The sequence below is a fragment of the Chelmon rostratus genome, chromosome 3 (genome assembly GCF_017976325.1).
Source record: "Chelmon rostratus isolate fCheRos1 chromosome 3, fCheRos1.pri, whole genome shotgun sequence".
Taxonomy (NCBI): domain Eukaryota; kingdom Metazoa; phylum Chordata; class Actinopteri; order Chaetodontiformes; family Chaetodontidae; genus Chelmon; species Chelmon rostratus.
The window spans coordinates 30,197,493-30,208,639 of record NC_055660.1 but is presented as its reverse complement, the minus strand read 5'-3'; the positions used below and the strand labels follow the sequence as shown (position 1 = coordinate 30,208,639).

Below are 11,147 nucleotides of genomic sequence, written 5' to 3'. Positions count from 1 at the left end.
TCTTCCAGCTACATTTAAGAGCAGGCTCAAAACTTTCCTTTTGATAAAGCTTACATTTAGGGCTGGTTCAGCCTTGCCTTGGACCAGCCCCTAGCTATGCTGCCATAGGATTAGGTTGCCAAGGGACTTCCAATGACACCCAAACCTCTGTTCTTCTCTATCTCTCCATCTGTATACGTTCCTATCTTATCAAGGCATGTTACTGACTTTGCCTCTTCCCTGGAGTCCTTTTGCTTTCTCGTCTCATAGGTCCAAATTGATTACAGCTGCATCTCTGGCCGTGGCCCTGTCGGACATCCACAGCAACTTCTATTACTATTAGCTATACTACCACTATACTCGATCAATAGTGCTGCATCATGTTCATACACAATCTGCTACAAATATGTAAATACATCACATACATAATATATCACATATGTATATACTATTCCATATGTATTTCATATAGCTATAAATCTATTAGAGCTGTCAATACTGTGATTTCTGTCCATCCCCAAACCTCTCTCTCTCCTTGCCTCCCTCTCTGTCTCCATCTCTCTCTGTCACCCAACCGGTCGAAGAAGATGGCCACCCACCCAAAGCCTGGTTCTGCTTGAGGTTTCTGCCTCCTAAAAGGAAGTTTGTCCTCGCCACTGTCACCAAGTGCTTGCTCATGAGAGAATGTTTGGTTCTCTGTAGATAAAAAGTTTGGTCTGCTCTATTACCTGCTCTATATGGAAAGTGTCCTGAGACAACTTCAGTTGTGATTTGGCTCTATATAAATAAAACTGAATTGAATTGAATTTCCTGTTGTGTCCTTGTTGGGGATCAGGATGCCTTAGGGTTTGCCCTACAAAGTGGTAAGTGGTTTGAGTGATCGAATGACAATGCTTCTTGGTGGTCGTTTACACTTGTATTTAACACTGTACACATGTTCGGATGACCCAAGATGCATCTTAATGCCAGGTGTAAACAGGGTCAATGATCTGGTGCCAAGTGGGAGCAGAGCTGGGACTGAAGTACTGCCAGGCTGATAAACTGATGGACAGCAGGTTTAGCAAGTATGCCTCATCAGCAGGAAACTAGGAGCTGAGAGTTGTTTAAACCCAAATCATGAGCTAACCAAATAATTTTTTTTTTACTACACCATTCCAATTTATATCAACATTTATTTTGAAACAGCTATTCATGATGGTCTTGTAAGAAACAAACAAATGTTCTTGTTCTATTTTTCTATCTTCATCTTATCTTGTATAAGTTTATGCTCATTTTGGTCTTTTGCCCTCTGTTTGCTCTCTATTTTTTTTTCTCCATACAGTGCAAGCAAGCAATACACATTTAAAAGAAAAAAACATTTTTTTTCTTGTATCTTGCTCCTGCATATATGTACATGAGTTGGACTAAGCATTAGAAACTCATTATAATGTAATGCAGTTTAATACAGCACCCCAAATATCCACAGTACTGTGTAAAAATACCACGAGGTTGAATCAACACTTCTGTGACACTGTGTTGTGTCAACAACACTAAAAATGGCAAGTTTGAAGGAGGGAGAATTTATTACAGGAGTTTTGTATTGAATGATGTACAATTCATTGTGCAATGGATTTGTAGTACTGATCAGTGTATATTCTTCTCTCCTCATCTTCTTCGGCAGACATCTGCTCAGAGAGGGGGAAGCATCCTTGGTGATGCTTGAATATACTGAATATATGGCAGCAAATCTTTGCATGTGAACTCACATCCTCATTATATTTGGCAGTGACCTTTCCTGTTTCAGAATCTGGTGTCATTATGGGTAATTCATGCTCAAAAATAGCATCACTGAATGCAAAGCAAAATGTAGATGAAATATCAAGAACATCAAGTGTTGTATTGTACTGTATCACATTACATTGTAAAGTGCTTTTATTCCTGTTTTATGAATCCTTACTGAGGCAGAGCACAGAACCCCTTATTGTCTTCAAATCCTTGCTCCCTGTGCCTGGTAACATGAAAGCATGTTGTTGTTGTGTGTGTGTCTGTTCACTATGATGATTAGGTCTTTGTCCACAATAGGCTACAGAAGTTCTATTAATAAACAATAAAATCTCTATCTGTCGATTGATGTTTATATATAGAAATAGAAATCTAAAGATATAGATGTATGTAGAGCACAGAATTAGTCCTAAAATCTGGCTCCCTCGCTTTTGCAATCTCGGCTACACCTCTATGTGCGTATGTTTGTCAGGTGAGGATCATATTTCAAGTATGTCTCACTGTGGACACACCCCAAGTACACTACTCACCAGAAGAAAAAAAAAAGGAAAAGAAAGAATACCTTCTTCGTCTTTCTGAATCCAAAGGTCAGAACTGAAAAGCATTTGCTTCCCAGATGGACTCTCAGACCAAAACAGGAAAGGCTTACCTCCAACCACACAAAGCTGGCAAAGTAAGTACAGAACAGATTTGAATTTTACTGTTTCACACTAGCAGCGATCATTTATGAGGCTGGGATATAACATAGGATTAAATAAACAGTCTTGTTTCCTCGTTTTGTGTTATAATTATACTAATAAAAACAGAATCATAACAACCTCGTAGGAATATTGATGCAAAACTTTCTTCAGCCTACAGTAAATACGTAGCTAAGAAAGGCAGATAGAAAGATGATGTACTCTCATACTTGCTTATAATATTGCACGGCTCATTGCTTTATGTACAGACAAGTGAGAGATAATTTGTATATAGCATTATTTTCAATCAGATTCCACTGTTGGCTGAGGGAATGAAATATGAGCCATAGTCTTGGTTGAAAATGCTCTCAGCCGCAAGACTCCAGAGCAGGAATCCAAATGAACAAGTTGAAACACAACACAGTTTCCATACAAGACATTCCAGTGCAGCACTAACAGATAGCACACACATGCTGTGTAGTATCACTGCAGCGGCCAAACTGTTAACCTGCTGCAAAGCTAGAGAATTTGAATGCATTTCATGAAACATTGGCTATATTAGATCTACTCCAAGATCACGTATGATGGTTTGTCCTTATTTACACTCTGACAGCCCTCTGGACTTTACAGATGGAAAGCACAGAGTATGTGACTAATGTTTGCCTCTCTGTGTCACATGTGGGAAGGTTGAAACCGACAGGGAAAGGGGTGAGGCTGAGGGTAATACACGTGTGTATGGGTAAAATTATGTAATCTGTCATAAACTTGAACTATTCTATGTGACACAGATGTATTCACATGCTGGTAAAGTGAAGCAGTTACACTCACTTGTACACAGTGTTATCCTGAACTGTTCTCTGTCATTAACCATCTTTGTCTGTCTTGTCAGAAATGGAAACCAGTGTGGTTATCTCTGTTTCCCCATACCAGCAGTGGAGGGGGTCGACTGGAGATTCAGGATATGGGAGGTATTGGAGGAACAGTAATGTTTTCTATGTGTATCACCATTTGTCCCACTGTGGTGTTAAAGCAAAGTTCCAAGATAAGATTGTACTCACCTAGTTAATAACTGAGATCTGATTATTTTATTGCCATTACCATCATAATGTTATTACCAATGTCAAGTCAAATGGGGCAAATAACACCCACCAGTCAAATGATCACAAAGGCTTTAAAGGGGCACTCCACTGAACACACATGAAGTTCAGTTTAGTTGTCATGGGGAGTACTACTCTACCTGCCAAAACTGTTGTATAAGATTTGGATGAGCCAAAACTGTAGGAGCAGACAAGGGCAAAATACAAAATATAAAGCAGATAAAGAACTTACTACCTAAATTACTATTAAACTACTAACAAACCGCTATGGCACAAGCAGGAAATAAATGCAGGACAAGGCAGCAAACGCTGCATTCTGCCTAAATATACTGAAACTAGTCCGTAATCACAAGGGCAGGAACCGGACAAAGACAGGAAGTAAAACAATGCACAACACATGAGGAGAAAGTCTTTCAACATAAAACAGGAAATAACCAAACTAAAAGCCAAAACCATGACACTTTCACCAGGCAGATGGACACACAATTGTGTTGGCTGTTATTATTATTCTGTTTCTCTGGACTTTCCTCTAAAGTTTGCATTTTTCTTGTGAATTAGTGTTAGTTGAACTGGTCACAACTGGAAAACATACAACTTGTGGTAATGGGCTACAAGGCAAAAAGTTTGCTAAACATTGCTATAACGAGAAGGTTACCATTACTACAATTAGGCTCCTTTCAGTTGTCTTTGGCTGCATAAGCAAAAGTTCTCTGAAATCTCAATTATTGTAGGAGTTTGGATTTAAATTATTATTCCTTATATTCTGTCATCTACCTATTGTGAATCCTAAATGTAAAGCCAGAAAAAAAAAAAAAAAAACATGACCAGGGAGAGATGAGTACAGTCTCTGTCATGGAAACGATCATGAGGAAACAGGCCGCAGGTGAATGCCCGGTGGTGGTGGATGTGTTTGACGTGTGCAACAACAGGGACAGCAGCAGCAGCAGCAGAACATGAGCAGCAGGTTTGACAGCTTAGAGAGTACAGAGTTGGTGATGAATCTGCATGATGCAGCTGCTCTCAAGTTATCTGTCTGATGTCATGTGAAGGCTTTACTTGTGCACATTTTACATTTTGTGTACAGTGAACATATTAAATAATCCATGGAACAAAAAGTAAATTGGAGTTTTAGAATGATAACTGGACCCACAACTGTAGCAAAGTAACATGCTTAAAAAAGGAACAGTCAAATCAGCCATTAGATTGGAATGTAAGGCGTGACACAGTAAGTAGTGAGTGTTTTATTCTGACAGGCGCTGAGTACGTCAGCTGCAGTTAGGATGGTGAAGTGTGTGGCTTTTAGACTGTGTGCCATTGTGAATGATGGCCTGCGTGTTTATGATGATGTGCCAGCTGAGGTGGGTCCCATATGACGACATGAACGCTGAGGTGGGGTGTTTATGAGGACAGCAGGACTACAGTTGATTTAGATGCTTTCCAGTGGAGTGAGCTGACCTAAAAGTGTCTAAGTGGTCTAAGAGCTGGTTGAATTAGGAAGGAAAGACAAGAAGGCTTCATGTCTTCCTTCCTTTTCTATATCCTTTCTATAGCCAAAATAAGAATATTTTGTGTGAAAGCAAAAGAGACTCCTTAATACCAGAAATTGTTATCTCACAATGCAGTTGTTTCTCACCAGATAATGTCCAGTAAATATAAGTTTTATTCAATAATAATAACAGAAAAATCTGGGACTGAGAATAACAAATGTATGTATAAAATGAAAAAAACAAACAAACAAACAAACATCTACTGTGTCTTTGGCAACCTTTTTTTAATGAAGTTACTCCCCCGCCCCCACACTAAATATCAAATGACCTGTATGTCCTTAAAAGTCTCAGCTGAAGCTATAAAAATAAAATGTCGACCTCTAGTGTTTGTTTTTTGTGCTTGTATATAATTTGATTTTTTCTGACATTAAGTACACCTTATTTAGGCCTATTCGTGTATATTTTGATTTACTCTAATTGCTATGTTTGAAAGAAAAGTAAAAATACAAGTGCTTTGTTGGGGTTTGAACTCCTGAGCTGCTTCCAAATAAACAGAAGATGAGGTGGTCTATCAAACTAAAACAGTGCTTGTAAACAAGATTATTTTCCTGTACCACTTCATCACCTTCATCATTTACACCTATAAAAATGCTCTCATTTACATCACAAAGTTTGTGGATTACGGAAATCATCATTTTAGAGCAACCAATTTGCCTTCTAACCCACATCTACACATATAGTTTGTTTCTTGGACTGAAGCCTTTTAAGGATTGCTCCATTTCCCATCCAGCCAAAATACTGCTCACTCCTCCTACTTAAAGCCACCACCTGTGGCTATTTGGCATTCAGGAAAGCAAGTTGCCTCATGCAGTGTATTCTCTCTGAGAGGGTTGATGCAGAATATCCAGTCTGCTCCAAATCAAATCCCCACAATGCAAACTGTATGACTGCTGTCGGTAAATTTGGTGAATAAAACAACAACTGTAGAGATTAATCAGTGATTCATTCCATGTGATATAGCTTTTTCCAAGTTGTTGAAGTTAATAAAAAACATAAACACATTACAGGTGTAGATGACACATGCATGATTGTTAAAATGAGTTAATTTACTGACATTACACACTTTTCCAAAATTTCTTTTAAATGTCACCCTTCTGTGGAGAATTATCTTAGGTTAGCGTTGTGGTTTTCTCAGTATATAGCTTTAATATAACAATCCTGTGTCTGATTGTCCATCATGTATCCTCCAGGTGGCGCTGCTGGAGGTGATCATGGTGCTGGGTTCAGGAGACACAACCAGCTGAATATGGACAGGAAGCTGAATGTGGTCAGACTGTCTGAGCTGATCAGTGTCCTCAGACTCCCCCCAAATGCTGAGGCCTGTCCCATGGTCAGCCTTTCTGCCTGTTTATCATGTTCAGTGTATCAGAAATATTACAGATAAAGACTACATGCTGCTATATGTGCTGTTTGCAGGATAACATGTCGGCATTTTGTGTGGAGACACAGGACAGAACAATGGTGTTTGCTGCATTCAAAGACGACTGTACAGAATGGGTAGAAAAACTGTGTAACAGCATGTTTCAGGTGAGAGGACAACATAAATACAGGTGTGTTAATTGTTTATACCTTGGTAACTGTTAAGGCAAAACAGGCCAGAAGCAGGCAGCGTGCCAGTTTTTTAGGTAGATAAATCAGTTTGAATGCCTGATCTACAGGCATTATTCTCTAATTTGAGTGCTTCCCTCTTCTCACCCTGCTGGTTGGTTCATCATTCGCAGCGAGGTGGTGGCTCAGGTTCTAAACAGTTTCATATGGAGGAGAACGAGATATATGCCTCAGCAGATGAAGGTAAAGCTGTTTCTTTCTTCTCCTCTTCTTCACCATTTCTATTTCTGGTCCCTGCTTTTCTCAAACTGTCATTGGTTTCTCTCTGCTATCCCAACACGTATCTGTCCTCGAACTCCCACTGTTCTGTTTCGAATGGATTTACTCTGTGAATGTGTTGTATAAAAAGTAAAGTAACTGAGCTCAGAAACGTACTTTTGTGAAAGCGGTGGTTAGCTGCACTCAACACCTGTCTCACCTGTCGGGGAGGGGTCTTTTGTTAACTTATTGTCTTTCGAAACAGTGTGCACACACAGGTGTATCCCAGTGCATATGCACAAGATAGAAACAAAACCAGACCCACTCTTGAAACAACTGCTCATGATCAAAAACTGTGTCCCTTAACAAAAGAGAACACAATGTGCAGTATGGATGATTCACAGTATGCAGTCTGACTTAATACCCAACTTTTAGTTGTTAATTTCCAAATTTTTCAAATTGTTGTAGAATAGTGTTGCCACTGTATTTAATAGTATGCTTACTTTACAGGATCAAACAGTGGTCAACTTCATCAGAATGTAAGATGTTTTATTTGACTTCTTTCCAGCCTCAGAGTACTGGGTGGTAGTTCAAAAGACTGATGCAGCAACACGTTGCGGTCTGCAAGGGTCATACTGGCTGCAGGTGGGGCAAGAGGCACTGCTGCTGAGAGAAACACAGAAGAAAAACATCGTTCGAGAATGGCCGTATGAACTGCTAAGACGATATGGAAAAGATAAGGTAAGGTTTTCAATATCATAAACAATCCCAGCTTCCCTATTAACTGCTCATGTGGTGTCCTTTAAAACTGAAGAATACACATTTGACAGTGTTAGGCATTATTAGAAGGTGTTACATTGAATTGTTTTTCATTCTTAGAATTGCTGGTTATATGAACATGCTTTGTACACCTCTTGTTCTTACCAGGTGGCCTTAACAATTGAAGCAGGTAGACGCTGTGACTCTGGTCCTGGATCATTCACCTTTGAGACACAGCAGGCTGAGAAGATATTCTCCCTGATTCAGAGTAACATCAAGCAGAAGACCTCAACTGTTACTTTAGGCAACCAAACCCAAGAGGGTGAGCAAGCTATATTAACCAACACACAGGCTCATTCCCCTCTCTGCAAAATACCTGATATGATTAGTACGGCTGTCACTCTTGAGAACAAACTGAGGACACAGGAGAGGAAATCTGTTTTAGAGGAGAGTGCACGTGGAAATCAAGAAGGATTGGTTGGTTCATCTGAGTGTGTATCAACCCAGCCAGCTCCTATCACCCTCATGCCTCTCCCACTGGTCCCCACACATGACAGTCACTCTGGTTGCCATCTTGGGGGCCAATCAGAAGCTGTATATGCTGACCCGGCTGATTGTATTCAAACTGCACCAAAAGCGCAATCACCCTTGGCTATGTATGTAGACCCTGCAAGCGTTCTCCCACTCAAACCCCCCAGTTCAAGAAATACTGTCCCTCCCCCTCCTAACTCCTCTGCTTCACATACCTGCTTTAACATTTGTCGTCCAGATTCAGTCTACTCTGAAGTATACGACAAAATCAGCCCAGTCCAGAATAAACAAAATGTCACTCAGAGCAAAGGAGAAACAACATGTTTTGCAGACGATGAACCCATTTATACTGAGCCTATGAGGAAGAAGGAGGAAGATTCTCATAAAAATGAAAGCAAACCCGACCCGTTTGCCCACCTTTATGCTCAAGTCTGCAAAAAATCAGCATCATCTAGCCCTTCTTCATCATCTGTCACTATCCCTACTTGCTCTGCATCTTCCTCCTCTGTTACTGCAAGCATGAGTGCAGACCAGTCGCTTGATGTGATTTATGAAAACCTGGGCATCATTTAATTCAGTTGTACCTGTACCATAATACTAAAATACTTAAACCAAACCTATGTAGAGTCTGACATATTTGCTTACAATGACTACTCGAGTTTATTGTGAAACATTGTATTGTATCTGTTCTTCTCATTCATGGATGCATTTTCTGTTGTGTATATATGTAAACATTATTGCTTATGATTTCTGAAGAAAATGACCATTGTTGTGTCAGTATTCAGAAATAGTATAGATGTGAACAAAGTAAAGTTTGTAGCAAACATATTATGGTTGGTATACTAAACTAACTAGAGAGGGCCAAATTTCTAAGTCAAAAGACGACTCCACTGGTGCAACATTGCACATAACATCATGGACTGCATTAGAAAAATAGATGAAGCAGAAAGAGAGATATTATCTTTTTTATTTCACACATTCTTCTTCCTTGTCAAAATCTGGTGTCCACATTACCCACAATGCAACTGTACCACTGAGAATTCAGTGGTAGAGATAGATTCAAGTGGGTGCTAGTAGGAGCTAGTGTAGCCTCGAGCATCTAGCTTCAATCAGACATGTTGAGCAGGCTACAGAGTGCCTTTCTAACTCTCCACCCTCAGATCTACTCCCTCTGAAGCCACAAAAGGCTTTATACAACGTCACATAATGCAATGATACTACCTGTAAACAGACTTCAAATAGTTTGAGTTCCCCTTTAAATTAATGCAGCCCCAATTGAAAAATATTGTGTTAATATTTTGAAAATAGTAATTCCAAAAACAAAGTGATAGGATCAGATGTATGCATGGGCAAGTCTCAGACTTTTCTCATATTTATACCTTGTGACACATGATAGTATTATTGTAATACCATAAAGTTGACAGTATATGAAAGTGTTCAATACATGTTTGTTGGTTTGCTTATGATGATGTTTTTCTGAATAAGTCAGGGAAGAATGTTTACATGAAAATGCTCTGTAGCAATTTTTCATCTATGTCCGATTGTTTTTGTTGGATTATGTATTGTGATGTACAAATAGTTCTCTATCAATAGTAAAGTTAAAATCAGTATTTGTCGTTTTCATAGAGTGATGCTGAAAATATTCAAAGTGGTGCTGTCCTGTCCCGTCACCCATTCTATCTGAACAACAAATTGTACGACATACACAGACAGCAACCATTGTAGATGTTTTTTCTAACGTATATATTAACTTCATATGTTGGTCAAAATGATTTCAAGAACTCAACCTATTTTTGGTAGTGTATAGTTGAAATGAAATTTTAAAAACTTAACCGTTGGTCAATACAATACATTCAAGTGTGTTACTGCTACAGCCTTGCTTGGTCTGATATGATCACCATATTGCTGTGTGACAGTGCATTTGTTTCACCACATTTAGTATTTGCCATTATCCTACACTGTAAGTGTCACTATTCAGTAAAAGTTGCATTGTTTTTACAAGTTTTTAATAAAAAAAGTATGAAAGCTGGAGTGCAGGACTTTTTGCTGTAGCAGCCTGATGTCGTTTTCAGGCGATTAATGGATGTAAACATAGTGAATGTCCATAAGTCCAAAGTCCTCAATGACACTGCGCTGTGGCCCGGTACTTCTCAGAGGCTGCAGAATATCAGCATATCAGTCCTCCTGCTGTCCTACCTGCCAGTATTCTACGCACTGGAGAACGTTTTCATACAGTGTACATGTGGACAGCTCACACTGTACGGACCACCCACATTCATTCATAGATCAATGCAGCCTGATTTACTGACTTTAGTGCTTTATCCTAATTAAACTTCATTTTATGTGCCAATATTGGTTGGAGACCATTTGGTTGCAATAAATTATTCAAATTTTATGCATTAATCCAATGCCTGCAGCATTTAGTTTGAAACACAGGCACCTGATAAATTAGGCTGCTGTGTCAGTAGCTTATGTGACATTCACAAAAACAGGGATTGAGTTGATGAGTTAGATAATTCACATACAAATAAGTTATTTTCTATCTTAAAAGGAGAATGGAAAGGAATTTGGGCCTATCACAGTAGTGTTGTTCAGGTTGCCAATTTTATGTCCTGCTGTGCTCTTCTCTACCAGTAGGTGGTAGTATTCAGCCATGATTCCTCTGGACGGGTGCCGTTCTGACTCAAAAAGCACACTTTTGCTGAAAAGGAACGAGACGTTATATTCACTTACTGCTGTTTACAACTTCTTCCTGCTGTGTTCCAGCACAATCTGTTCATCAGAGACCACACTCAGGACTCCTAACACCTACACTAGTTTTCATTTTTGTTGCCACACTAGCAATTAGTGCACCACTGCTAAATTCAGATGCACTCTAAGTCATTTTGTCAGTCAGGTAAGTGAGACATGTTCATTCATGGATCTGGGATCTGGTTGAGACTACTTCCCTTCTATGTGGATACATGTTACTTGATTATTTCATGGGTAGC

General features: G+C 39.3%; 1 protein-coding gene across 1 annotated transcript; it reads left to right on the top strand.

The window, feature by feature from the left end:
- The first annotated feature begins 2,276 nt into the window (after positions 1 to 2,276).
- dok1a (docking protein 1a) lies at positions 2,277 to 10,186 on the top strand. The gene is made up of 7 exons (XM_041934493.1): positions 2,277 to 2,413; positions 3,307 to 3,385; positions 6,252 to 6,391; positions 6,478 to 6,588; positions 6,783 to 6,852; positions 7,436 to 7,608; positions 7,795 to 10,186. The coding sequence occupies exons 1-7, from the start codon at positions 2,357 to 2,359 to the stop codon at positions 8,728 to 8,730; spliced, it is 1,566 nt and encodes a 521-aa protein (XP_041790427.1). The 5' UTR covers positions 2,277 to 2,356; the 3' UTR covers positions 8,731 to 10,186.
- Positions 10,187 to 11,147: the final 961 nt, after the last annotated feature.